The sequence below is a fragment of the Coloeus monedula genome, assembly GCF_965178545.1.
Source record: "Coloeus monedula genome assembly, chromosome: 4".
NCBI classification, from domain to species: Eukaryota; Metazoa; Chordata; class Aves; order Passeriformes; family Corvidae; genus Coloeus; species Coloeus monedula.
In genome coordinates this window covers 66,685,170-66,699,906 of record NC_138784.1, presented here as the reverse complement: position 1 = coordinate 66,699,906, position 14,737 = coordinate 66,685,170, and the positions used below count along the sequence as shown (strand labels likewise).

The window sequence follows — 14,737 nt, the reverse complement described above, 5'->3', positions numbered from 1 at the left end:
AGGTGTTGCATGTATCAGATTAAGTAATATTTACATGGATCTAAATACCTAGTTCTCATATTTTCTGTTTGTCACATCTTTTGATGGTATGTGGTAGAGTTAGGCATGTGAAAATTTCACTGGAAAACATAATTTATCACTTGTTCTAGAAAAAAATTTGTACATTCTTGGAGAATTATGATACTGAAATGGGCTAATGAGTAAATTTGTAAATAGATTGAAATACTAATTGAGTGGTGCTTCATGGAGATATTTTGAATTTGAACTCTTTGGGAACTTGGGCTGCATCTGTCCCAGTTACTTTGATTCTTAGCAATATGGCATGGATCCCATTGAGTTTTTGTTTGTTGTGGTTTCTCACTGTAATGGGTGTTAGCTGCACACACAAATGCCTTATTCTAGCCTGGTTTTTGATGCAGACAGAGGAAATATTTTGACAGGGTAGTTTGCTCTTAGACTTACCTAGACCATAAGAGGGAAATAAATTTGTGCTAGTATAAATTATGTCTTTCATTATGAAAGACTGTCAGAGTAGGACTGTTGATAGACCTGTGCAGGGAGTATTTTGATAACTTTAGACAAATTTCATTAGAACAAAATCTGTAGTAAATGTCATATTTTCAACTATATTCTAATTTTCATTACATATATATCTTGCATATTAACGTATATCTTTTGGTAGTGGAATGTATTGCTTGGAATTAATAATTAAGTCTATAACAAACCCAATGTTTTATGAAATGAGGAGGGAAAATTTTGTAGATTTACACAGACTCCCTAACTCATTCCATTTTTGAAAGAACTTCCTAGTTGTACTTTTTGTTTCCTGAGAGTATTCCAAGCCTCTTTCCTGTGCTTCTCAAATATGCAATATATTCATAGATGTTCCTCTTATAAGTTACTATATTCTAGGTAGCAGAGAACATACTTACTTTGGTACATATATTGAAAAAGTTTAATTTGAATTAACATGTTTTAAAATGAAGTGCCATAAAAAGGTAGATCCTTTTTTTTTTTTTTTTTTTAATACAGCAATTTACTTGTACTTCAGGGAGTTGCTTCTTGTGCATTGCAGTGTATAATAAAAAGAATACTTGTGGCCAAAATACACACTTCTTGCTGTAGTGAAGGTTCTGTTATAGAAATGAATTCTGTCATAATACAACACACAGTGTTTTATTTTTCGTGCATGGGGAGGAGTGAGTAAGCAGGAAAACCATATTTTTTTATGTTTTTATCTTTCATCTGTTGTTCATTATTCTTTGTATACAAGAGAATTTACTAATTTTAGTAATATCATGGTATTTTGACTTCCAGATCTTTTAGGAAAATTCAAGTGTTCTTGCTGTGCACATTTCTCTCTTAGATCAGGAATCCTGTGTTATCTAACAGGGTGGTTTGGATGCCATTCTTTGGAAATCATTGGATATGATAGTTGAGGGCATGATTGATGTTGTCTTCTTTAGTAACAAGACTTTTTGCATTGTTTAAAAGAGAATGTGTTTCTTTTACCAAGTATCACTGGGAAACATGTCAAGTCTTTCCATTTCAAGGTCTTACAGGTAAGCTTGAGTACAGCCCATGGGGAAAAAAAAGGCATTCCTTTGAGCTTCCTATTGCAGTTATAATGATCTATTGCCACAGGAAGCAAGGGTTTCTTCTTTTTTTTCCCCTTTTGATTTTTTTTCCTTTTTTTTTTTTTTTTAGTATTATGATTAAAAACGTAGGCATCAGGTTTATATTCCTTTATTCAAATTTGTGCAAGTTTTCCCTTCTCCCAAATGAATATATGTTCGAGCTTGAAATGAAAAATACATGATAATGAAATAAATGACTGCCCCAAAGCTATCTCCTACCTGTGAAACTGAGTTATGAAATAATAATGGCAAGAGTGATAACTGCAGGTGCCAGGGTCCTAAAAAAGATGAGAATGTTCTTAACATGGAGAATCCTACCTTGAAGGCAAATTTGCACAAAGGAGCAGTGCTTGAAGTCTCCCCATGGAAGCTGAGTTTATGCCATGTCAAAGATCAGAATTCAGCCCTAAAGCTAGTGATTCATCAGTTTAATGGAAAATTTCTTGCTTCAGGATATTTCCTAGTAATATCAAATGCATGACTGATAACAATTGCAATGAATGCAGTGTAATTGTTTATTGGTAAATAAAAGTAACACCAAAAGCTGAACTTGTCTTAGGATGTTTATAGCACTTGCAACAGTGAGTTTTAGCAAGCATTCTATTGCCTGATTACAGATACCAATGTTGTACGAGTGTTCTGATGTGTCACTTTGAAGTGCGTGGGTCAAATTGAGACTTTTAAGTTGAACAAAACAGAAAAAATACTCAATCTGTTTTCATATGAATGGTCAATGGTGGAGGTAGGCTTTGAAAATTCCAAATCAGATCAAGAATCCTGTAAAGGAGCACTTACAATATTTTAATACTTAAAGGAAGTTCTCTGTGGTGATGTGGTGTTTAGTTTAGTGTAGGTGATGAAATACAGGTCCTGTTCCAGCCCTGCCACTGACTGCAAATAGGAGCATTTCTGAATCAGCTGATGCAATCTGCAAAGGGCCAGATCACATTCCCTGGCCTTTCCATAGAGCCATTCTCAACATGTTCTGTCGCAATTGTTTTTTGGAGAATAGATGGGGAAAAAAAACAGATTGAAGAAGACAATCATATCTATTATCATCAACAGAGTTGAAATCTTCCTGAGTTTTTAGTGTTGGTGTGTAAAATGGTACATTAAAGGTATTCTTGAAGCGCTTTTTATGGTGTGTATTGAAAATAAATTTTAATCCAGTGGGTAATCACATTGTCCAGATCTAAAAACTTTTGAACTCAAACTTCAACTGGCCTTTTATGTAAGTATTTTAATTTGCTGACTTTAAGAACTTTCAAAATTTACAGGTTGATCTGTTCTTTGTTTTGGTTGCACTTTCTTTTTTGTGTGTCTGTTTTTTCTCTTCTGACATGTTTCTTTACTTGGACAGATTATCCTTCTCAAATTTCCCTTAGTTTCTGTGAATGCTATTCTTCTATATTATTATATTGTTAGGATTTGGCCATACTAGAGTTTTTAAAAATCATATAAATAGTCTTACACAGTATTATGGCAGTTTACTTAAATTATTATATGGTATTTAGTCTGCAGGGAAAGTCTGTGGCCCATAGGTCAGTGAATGGTTTAGTGTTACCTACAGCCTTTATCTACCTAGATGCAGCTGTGATTTAATTAGTGAAAAGCTGCATTAAATTTGTGTGACCACAAATTAGTGAGTGGCATTTATATGGTGTTTCCAGCCCCATTAGTGGGGGAAAAAAAGTAGATTAGGATAGCTTCTGCAGGCCATGTAGTCCAGCCTTCTTCTCAAAGCAGGTTTGTACTGTTATTAATGTTGTTATTGACACAGAAGATGGTACAAATTAAGAAGAAGGAGGAATAGAAAATTAGTATGGTGCAGGATGTACAAAATCTGGACCTAACTAGTATGACTGAAGATAAGAATGCACTGTGAAACAGGATCAGTTGATGGCTTAGCAAAGCATGGCAAAGACAACCGCATCAGATGAAAAAAATCAAATTAATTAAATGTTCACATTCAGTTGGTATTATAAAGAATACCCAATGAAGCATTACGATGATTTAGCAGTTCTTGTTCTCCAGGGATATGATCTTTAATCAGATGTGGGGAGGGTAAAATGTAGACAGCGTAATTTATTCCAATAAGAGTAGAAAAGTTCCTAGTTTGGAATTTAATTGGGTGATGTATGAAAAATCTAAATTCTCTAGAGTGCATTTTGGTCTTGAAATTTAGATGACTAAGTATTTTTAGCAACAATGAATATTTTTATTTTTATTTTATTTTATTTCTTATGTTTGAGTACTCTAATGGGATGTGAAACTTCAGTGAAGGAGGCTGAATTTTAAAGGACTTTTTTTTTGTTTGTTTAATAATTAACTGGGTTCTTCTGAACTGCTAATAGCATTTCAATCACTTTAAGTGAGATTTACTTTTCTTCTAATATGACCCTGTATTCTTACTGTTGTCTAATGATACTGTCTTATCCAGTCAAGCCACTGTTACAGTCAGTGCTGAAGCAGGTGGTTCTGTGCAACACCTGATAATTTAAGGGCAGGTCATAAACCCCTGTGTTTTCCCACACCATCACCCCACTTAGAAGAGGACTGGGATGGGGCATTCAGATGGGATTACGTGTCGTGATTCCTGACCTCATGACCAAGATGTATAACCCAGGAGGGATATGGAGATGCTGCCTGAAACTTCAGGAATGGAAGGGATGGCATTAGGGACCACCGAGGCTTGTCAGACATGTGTGTGTCCATGGGACCAGATGAGAGGGATCCAGGGGTGCTGATGTCATGAGGCAACTCTCCATCATCCTTGAAACACTGTGACTGGAGAGGTTTTTGAAGACTTTGGGGTGGGGAAGTCACATTTATCTTTAGGAAGATAAATAAGTCTTCTCTTTCTTATGTGTTTAAATATTTAAATACACATTTCATTTTACCTGTCATTGTAGTTCAAGAGAAAATAGGACAGGACAGAAATGAAATTTTGCATACTGATATTAGTACAGCAGACTCTGTGCAGATTTTTAGTGAAGGTCAGATATAATCTGTAATGACTAAAAAAAGAAATTTTCGCTAATTCCTTTATTACTATCTTTTAATCTTAAGGGTGTTTTGTTTTTTTTTTTTTTTTTTTTTTAGCTTATTGAAAAATGATATCTTAAGAGTGTTCCTTTTTGTCAGAAATTAAGAAAATTATATATTATTACCTGAATCATGGTATTTAAGGCACCCTCATAGATGTAGTGTCAACTCTTTTGAACACAAGAGGGCTTCCAGAAGCTTGGATTTCTGTTTTCAAAATCTTTCCACCTGAAGAAATTGGGAAAATCTAGACATTTTCATCTGTTTCTCTAGAATACAATTCACTGAAATGCTACAAGATTTTTACAGAATCATGGAATAGTTTTGATTGGAAGGAACATTTAAAGTTCATTTACTCCAAGCCCATGCAACAGGCAGGGGCATCTTCAACTAGATCAGGTTGCTCAGAACTCAAACCAACCCAAACCTGAATGTTTCCAGGGATGGAGGCATCTACCGCTTCTCTGGGCAACCTGTCCCAGAGTTTCACCACCTTCATATCTAAATACTTCTTCCAGATATCTGGTTGGAATCTACCCTCTTTTAGTTGTAAACCATTACGCTTTGTCCTCTCTCAAGAGGCCCTGCTAAAAAGTCTGTTCCCAGATTTCCAGGTCCTTACATTTGATAAATTAATTGCATCAAAGATTCATTTATTCATGAAACCAAAGTCGTGATGCATAGAATTGTGTGACTTGGTCAGGATACAAATAAAAAGAAAAAACTATTATGTTTGAGATATAAAATAATTTTGTGTATATAGTTCTCATCAGAAGCTGTGAACCATAAAGGTCAGATAAATGAATGCATAACCTCCCATAAAATATCACATAGTCTTGTATACAGTAAACAGGGACAAGCCTGTGAGCAGCTGCAGAGAAATTATCACAGCCAAAAGATAGTTGCATTCATAAAAATAGCCTAAGAGGAGAATAAATACTTTTAAATTATTTTGACTCTGTATTTGGTACACACTGACATTACCCAGTTGGCAGAACACTGGAAATAAAATGAATCCTGTAAGAATTTTTTTTGTTTTTTTCAAATATCAGTACTCAAGCCAGAGTTCCATTTGTTTTATCATTGACTTATAGTAACCAATTGATGCATTAGAAGCATATGGAAACATTAAAAGCATATGGAAACAGTAAAAGCACTGAAAACAACTCAGATATAATGGCCCTTGAAAATGACACACTGACAGATGTAAATATAGAACTATTTTCCTACTAAATTCCCTCCTATTTCCCTTTCTGAAGCTACCCAGACCCTATTTATATATTTTTTTTAATATATGTTTTCTTATATGTGCAAATATGCATATGTATATATTCTTATGTTTAACACCTCCCTGTGGTATAACAGAAAAATAAGAATATTTCGGTTCTGAGCCAACTGTTTTCTTCTTTTATTTGTAACTCTTTTAATTTGTTTGTCCCTAGGAGTAGACAGAAGGATGTCACTTAAAATCATCACGTTGCAAAGTCAAGGCCACAGACCCCCACTGACACAGAGTAAAAACAATAGAAACTCTCCACAGTTCTGTCACAACCACCTGAACACACTCAGCAGTTTTCCCACAGCTGGAAAATCACATCTTATGAAAAGGAAATGAAAAAGGTTATCAGAAGGCAATGCACTCATTACATTACCTAAAATGCAGTGAAAGTGCTGTGACTATTAGAAATGCATTCTAGCTGCTCTACAAAATTAACTCCTCATGCTTAGAAGAGCTGTTCGCAGCCCTTGCTTGGTGCAGGCATTTGCTGAGCTGTGTGCTTCAAGCAACACTCTGTTAAGTGCAGCTGTAACTTTTTAATGGGACCACAAGCATTTTCAGAGGGGCTGTGTATGTAGTTCTACTGGATTATTTTCCTCAGGGAGGAAAAAACCAAGCAAAACAGAAAAACTGACTAAAACAGAAAAAGAAAAAAAAAAAGAGTACAGAACTGAGCATAGGAGGATTTCTATGCTTGTGTTGTATGTGACAGAGTTCATTTGTACACAGCAGATCTGGGAGATAATTAAAAGAAGTGAGCCTCAATTATTTAAAAATTTACATTTAGAAATTTCAGCAGATGTTCAGGAATAAAAACCAGGCTGAAATCTAGAGATGAAAATATAAAACTTGGAATTCTGCAAGGTAAAACAGGAAGGAATCACAGAGCAAGAATTTTGATGTCCCTACAACCACAGTGATTATAATTCCATCTCTACATTCATTCTCTAAAATGGCATTGGTAAGGACAGAGAGGTTTTATGCAAAACACAGTCCCTGGATATGAAGGCAATGGAAAATACTATCAACCAATTCCTGTCTGTTTTACATAAATATGGAAGCAGGCAGATGTCATTGTTTCTGGCTGGATATCAGTTCAGGAATTGAAAGAAATCTACTTTTATTCTTTCATCATGATGCTAAGTCTGTTATGATGCTTTGAGCAACTTCTACTTTGTTCCTGAAAAGAATCTGCTTTCTGAAGGCAACTGAAGATTGCTTCATTTTGGTGGTGGGCTTTTTTGTGTTTCATGGATGATTTTTTAAAAAAATAGTATCAGCTCTCTGGTTGTGAGTTTTCAACATCAGAAAAAAGAAAAATAAGTTTTATATTAATGGAAAAACCTTCTCATTTCCACAATAACAAGTAGTTTTCAACTAAATAAAAATTTATAAGTAGAGACAGAAAATCCACTCATCATCTTGCAGCTCTGATGATGGAAAGTAACTGAATGCTGTGGAAAGGAGTCAGAATAAGTTTGGCTGCAGTGAAATGGGCAGCTAAACTATGTCACAATTTCTTGAAATGATCTTTATCAATTTTATTTTAATGGATATTTTCTTTTCTGGAGACATCTTTCACTGATATTAAGCTTCCAGTTACCTCATGTAAATACATTAATTTATGTTCAGAAAGCCCTCTAGAGAGAAGCTGCATTATTTCTGTTATGTATTTGGCTTATAAAAAAGATGCAGAAGGTGCCCTCCAGTTTATTGTAGATCATGCCAAAAGTCATTTAGAAATGATCACAAAAACAGCTGGAAAAAAACCCTCTTTTCTTAAGTTTTATCTGCTATATCAATTTCCTTTTGTTCTGATGATAAGTAGTAGACACATAAAAAACCCCCAACTTTATTTATTAAAAAAAAAAAAAAAAGGAAAAAACCTTAAAATGGCACAAATGTGAACTGAAAAGAGAAATGAATTTTATCTACCTCTCAAGGGAGGAAGAAATTGGTCTGGAAATTCATTGCAGCGAAATGAGTGAGTTATTTTGCTGACTGTCAGTGGTAGGTAACAATGTAATGCAATAAGTGAGGGCCAGGTTTGAATAGATGGAAAATTAATCTCCAGCCACTGTCTCCTGTGGGATTTTCTGTGCCAGTATTGATTACATTTCAGCTTCTGACTTGAGAGAGAACTTGGATGGAGTTGGATTTTAATTATATTCACATGCGAGATCACTTTCCTTCAAAATATGTGTTTTACTACTTTTCTGAAAACAAAGTTTAACTGGATATAAAACTGTACTGACACCACAATCTGTCAGGCTTTTTATAAAAATGCCAGATTAAAATAATTAATAACATTGAGGTTTTCCTTTTTAATCATTCCTTTTTTTCTTTTCTTTTTTTTTTCTAACTTAGATGTAAGCTACTTGAAATTCATAAATTTGCAAATGAAAACCAAATAGATTCATTTTCAGAATAAGGATCCACTATAAATTTGGATGTGTAAGGCCTAGTACAGTATTTATTGGTCTTGCTGCTCAGGAGGTAGTGGCCCAAGGGAGTTCAGCACTAATTTGGCAATAATGGTTCTGATACTTACCTGTTGTGTTCACACACCTTTAGATTTCCAGAACAAATTGTTCCTGTTAGAGGGTAACTCTGAAATTTTTACAGGATTTTGTCATTTTTTGTCTTTGGTTTTTGGGGCAGATTGATGTGTTGTTGCAGTATCAGAGCTGTACATCACAAAATACTCCCAGGAAAGTCAACAAGAGCCATGTGAAAGCATCTACATTACTATATGTAGTTTTAGATCCACTGCCCTGCATTAATCAGGTTGAGAAGAGTTTTTAGATTAATGTTTTTGGTTGTGTATCATGGAATATCAGTAGGAATAACAACAGACTCGGTCACAGTCTTTTTCAAGGGGACCTGTGCTAGTGTGTGATATTAGAAATGCAAGAAGTAGATTTTATGTTGAAATTTTAAGGCATTCAGGTCTTAATTAATTAAATATTTTCAATTTCAACAAAGTTTAATCAGATTTTGGCAGTAGACATGAAGCTTCTTTCATAGCATATGAGTGAATGGAAAGACTGAAAGGTTGTATTTATTAATTGGACTGAAATTGAAATATCAAGCACAAGAAATATAATCATTTTATGATTTGATGCTTCAGGAATTTCAAGCAAAAATCTAAATATATTGTAATACGAAAACGTCTGTGCAAGACCTGCTAGGATCAACTGTATGGCACATTGTGTGATTCTTTGTTTTTTGTAGAGCCAGAAGTTGAGCTTTTATGAACTTTGACTAGTCAGTCCCTTCCATCTCAGGATATTCTATGATTCTGTGTTCACTCCCTTTCTCTTTTACCATACCCATTCCCTCCCAAATATTTCTTCTGGAAATTTAGTTGAAAGAAATCTTTTGACATTCTGGTATTTTAGTGTTGTGATGTGGCCTGATGACTCCCAGTTCTTTTCTGAAGTGTTCTGTGAAAGCATTGAAGGTTTGTAGTCGTTGCTACTAATTTCAGAAATAAGACTGTTAGAATATTTTTAATCAAATGACTTTCCAACAGAAGAGAAACTTTTTTACATGAGTGATTGATTATTGAGATTGCATTTGCATAATTAGACAAATTCATTACTTTAAGCAGCATGAAGCTAAAAGATAACTTGTGAAAAGAACTCCAGAATTTGTGTAATGTTTAGCATTCCAGTTTTGGGGTATAAAATAAAATACAGAATAAAAAAAAAAAAAAACCTCAAGCAAACAACACAACAGAAACCTATGAAAAATTGAACAAAATTACATTGTCTGAAGCTGTCATAGTGCTGTGTCATTTCAAATCATACAATGCATAAACTATTACTGATCCTGGCTCTAGTCTGCACCCTTCAAAATAAGTTATAATGGTTGTGTGGGGTTGACCTTGTCTGGCTGCCAGTTGCCCACAAAGTCACATTTCCCTCTATCACCACCCCCCTCCAGCAGTGGAGGGATGGAAAATAAGACCATAAAGGACTCATGGATTGACATAAAGACAGTTTAATTAAGAAAAACAATGTCCAAACATTGAAGCAATGGCAATCAAAAAGATTTATTCTTTACTTCCCATCCGCAGATGATGTTCAAACACTTTCTGGGAAGTAGGACCTTAGGACACACAGCAGTTGCACCACAAATGCTCCACCTTAATGATAAATGCCCCCTCTCTCCTAATTTCTCTGAGCTTGTAATACTGAGCAGAACATCATTAGAAAGGAATATCTCTTTGATCAGCTTGGGTCAGCTGTCCTGGCTATGTCGCCTCCCAAACTCTTGCCCATCCCCAGAATGGAATTAAATACTAAGTAACAAATTGAACTTCTTAGCATAAAACACATTAGCTAAGCTGCACAAAAACAGTCTAAATGAGTACCCACCTTCCTTTCTTCCCGAAGTTTAGTACATTTGTGAGATTCATCTCACCTAATTCTAGACAGCAGTATTGCTGACTTCTACGTCTAGGTGATTTGCCCTAGAGCTACTTTTACAATCAATCAAAAGTAGGAGGCACTTCTAAAGCATGATTCATGTCATGGGAAAATAGGTGTCTAATTAAGATAAGACGAATTGCACTCTAAACATGCCCATTTCTCTTCATTGGCTATGATGGCAGCCTGCAGTGACAAGCAGAACACTGCTGGGTTGTTGAAATTGCTGGCTGTCACTGGTTAGATGAGCTCTGCCCTTCGTGTTTCCAGATTGCTGCTTATCTCAGGCAACATTTGAACCCATACTTAGTATAACATTTGTCTGTAACCTTGCAATGAAGCAGATGAGAAAATATAGGCAGTTTCATATTAAATTTTCTTGTTTTGTTTCTTTCTTCCTCGCCTCTGTTTTGTGAGTTCTTTTACTCAGAGTTCGGATTAAAACACAGGAGACGCAGAATTGTTCTTCAGACTCAGATGTTTATTATTTCTTATCTATGGCACAGCCACACAATGTGCCTCTAAGTTAACAAGGTGAAACTTGCCCCTGAGTCCTACCTTTCAAGGTCTTTTAAAGTCCAATCTATCCAAGTATGGAATGCTAACTAATTATTTTTTACTTATAATCCAGTAACTAATCCTTCATGTTCCTCACTGCGGGTTTTTTGAACTAATACCAGGCGACCCATATTTGTGAAGAAGAAGGAGGAAAGAAGAAGAACTAACCTACACCCAAAATCCTCCATCTTGTTACATATATATTACTATAACCCATAAACCTAAATTTTCTACATCTCTACATATTCTACCCAGTGACATAACAAATTTCTTTTTAATCACACAGCAATAATCTCAGTGCTATCACATAATTTGGGAAGCCTTTCAGGCTTCAGGTCATCATCAGGTCAAATGCAGTGTGCTTCTGAGGATCATTGCCTGTCAGCACTGAAAGACTGAAATTCTCTTAACTCAGGGTTCCAACAGTTTCATTACATGACATTGTGGATAAGCTAAAATTTTTTTGTCTGTACTTTAATAGAAGATAATAAACAGAATGGTGCCAGCACACACATGCCCAACTGACCAGCAGGTGCTTCATTGTCAGCACTATTTACCAAGCATAGCAATTTTCAAAAACTGATGACTCTATAATATTAAAAATATCCTTGTAATAGCCTGCAATTGCTGGCCTGAGTAATCATTCAGTATCATAGATGCTATTATTATTGCTTTAAGTGGCAGTCAACCCATGCCATGGGGCCTCCTGTTCCAGCTGCAGCTAAGACAGGTGAAGATATTCCCACCTCTTTTTTGGCCTTCTCTACCTCCTTGGTTCCACACTTCATACAGTTTTTGTAGCTGAGTTAGAAAAATTCTCTGCTTTTCAAAATGTTTAAGAACTAGTACAAATTGACTGAGTGAATTGGAAGGAATCAAGAAATGCATATCAGGGTGCAGACAGGTGAGAGAGGATGGGAACCCAAAGCTGACAGGTGGTGGTGAGTGTCTGGGGACCTTTCCCCTTGGGCAGGTTTAGCCAGCACATGAGGTTTTACTGAGACATGGTTAAAATAAACCAATGAACAAAACCTGACTTAATCAGAAGTTCTAAGAAGGCTTAATTTCCTTGCTTTGTCTGGATGTATGCCACAGTTTCTGAAAAATCTGTTTATGAAATGTATATGGGTGGTATATTTTTTAGATTTGTGATTTGCTATATAATCTGCAGAAGGGAAAAAAAAAAGTATATTTAAGATTTGGTGCAAATTATTACATGTAATAAAAGGTAATTTATTTGCCTTGTGTTATAGGTGTAAAAATTCCATGCAGTTATGAAATTTAGTTGTGTAAGGTGTTAGTCTCTTACTTTTCTTTTGAAGGTCTTCATTTCACTGAATTGCATTAGATTATTCAAAATTAAAAGCAAACTATACACAATTATTCTTTGACCTAGAGCAACTAATTGTGTTTATACACAAATGCAAAATGTTAGCAATGAAAGAAAAGCTATGATTTTTTTACCTAAAAAGAGCAAATGTGAGTGGCATTGTTTTTAGCACATTTTGTAATATTTTGCCCTTTACATGTTTTTCTTTAAAAAGCCTGAAAAGAATGAAACTGAATCTGGCAGCCAGAGAATCAGACCAGTGTTTGAAGACGATCCTGTTTTCCGACGGCAAACATCTTACCAACATGCAGCAGTCCACATACCAACAGATATTTATGAAGGCTGTAAGTAGCATGAGAACAAAGTGATTTATATTTTAATACTAAGGTCATTATTTTTGTCCCATTCTTAAAACAATTTTTGTATCCATTTTTAGTACAGATTTGCTGTTACATTCACTTTTACTTCTTTCAGTGCTACTTCAGAGATGTGTTGTATTAAGGATATGATTCATTTTATGAATTGGTAGGTGCCACAGTTAAAGGAATTCATTAGGATTGTATCTGAGTTTCAGTGTAACTGGAGGTGAAACAAAACTCTTAACATATTCTGACTTTCTAATCCATTCTTTCTCCATGCTGTTCACATTTAATAGAAACAATTCTTGACAGCTCTTCTTTACACACTGTTTGGCCTCAGGCAGAGATGAGTTCTGAAAACATTTTTGAGTATCCCAAAAACAGGTACAGTTCAGGGAAATAACATGCTGTGTGAGATGGTAGTACCAATATTGCATCCAGTGTATTTCTAGAATTGCAGTAACAGCCTTTAACAGAGAATGTACATAAAGTCTTTCTAAACTATGAAAAAAATAATATATATATATATGCATATACTACTGAGGATTCTTTAATTGTATTTCAAAATTAAGTATTTCTATTTCAAGTATATAAGTCCCTGTGCTCATCATCAAACAAAAATCTTTGTACAATAAAAAGACATTTCAGCATTGAAAGGGGCTGCATATCTTTTAAAAGGCGGGAAGAAAAATTAAATAGGATTTGTATTTTTAAGTTTTGATTTTTTTTTTTTTTTTATTTAGGGTCCTAATTTTAAGTATGCAGTCTTTTTCCTCTGTTAAAGTCTTATCAAGAGGAACGAGACCCTAGTGTGACCTGAGCTTTTTAAAATTCATGGCCACAGTTGCGTGCAGCTTCCATAAATGGCACAGGGATGAAAATGGAAATGTCAGTAAGATGGGGGAAAGAATCATAGTAGCTCATATTCTTATATGGTGAGCTTGACTGACAGACCTAGAAGATTATTCTGGGATTCTGGCTTTAATGAGTGCTAAAGTGCACCGTAATTGTAGGATTACAGAGAAGTGAAAGCCATTTCCTCTGCTTTTTTTTAAGAGAATTGATACTTCACTGTTAAAATGTTGTAAAAACTCGTCTCCAATTATTAGGATATTTGTAAATGCTGTGTGAACTTTGATATAAGATTTTCATCATAACAGTACATAAAATGTTTTCTTGTGTTGAATTTAACATTTTAAATGGAATTCCTAAGGATATATATCCCTTAAAAATGTATACTATGTAATGTTACTGTACAGCCCTTAAACCTGAAAAGGAAGACAGATTACGATTTCCATAGGAAAGGTACAACTTTAGTATCTAATAAAATGAAAATAACAGACAGAAATACACATTTCTGGAGAGAGGTAACTGCATGTACAATATATACGGTTTGTAATTCTTTGCCTTTGGTTTTTATATTAATTACCAGAGAAGTGGAAGCCTGGAAAATTACCAGGAGTCTGTAATTCCATGTCAGAAAAATCAGGTTGTTGTGTGTCTGGGTAACTTTTGGTTACAGATGGAATTTTCAGAGATAACAGCTTGAGAATACCTAAAAGTGACAGATTTCATGTCAATAAACACAAAATGTTCACCGCGTTTTATTTTATAGTTACAAAGTTCATGTGTCATCTGAAGCACAGTGAGCAATTGTGAGGTAGTCATTCACCAACAGATTTCCCAAAGTAGAATTTAGTGTTTTTCTTCTCACATTATGATCTACAAGCAAGTTTTATAACCCTAGAAAGACTGATAATGTATCTTAAACACTGCTGTCATTTTTCTGCCTGTTCATGGGAGCTAACCTGTCATTTCTTGGTAGAGGTTTCAGTGTCCACTATAACAGCGTGCAGCTGTACAGTTGAAAATTCCTTGTCTAAATCCCAATCTGTTAGGAAGCATTTGCAACACAAGTATTACAATGAATCCTGAGAAAGAGTGGATGAGACACAGTTCACAAGTTTTATTGCTTGAAAGCCAATTTTTTTTGACTGAATTACTTACACCTTGTCAAGCAGGTTTCATTTTTTCTCCTTTATTGCATATGCTTTGCAGGATGCCAAGAGAAAGAAAGAATCACTCTGGATCTCACA

General features: G+C 34.9%; 1 protein-coding gene across 4 annotated transcripts in view; it reads left to right on the top strand.

Moving 5' to 3' along the window:
• CACNA2D1 (calcium voltage-gated channel auxiliary subunit alpha2delta 1) overlaps positions 1 to 14,737 on the top strand; it is a 365,472-nt gene that overhangs the window by 198,407 nt on the left and 152,328 nt on the right. For all 4 annotated transcript variants that reach the window (XM_082280237.1, XM_082280236.1, XM_082280239.1 and 1 more), the window contains exon 6: positions 12,497 to 12,626. In XM_082280237.1, the coding sequence (XP_082136363.1) occupies positions 12,497 to 12,626 (130 nt within the window). The remainder of the gene's footprint in view (positions 1 to 12,496; positions 12,627 to 14,737) is intronic.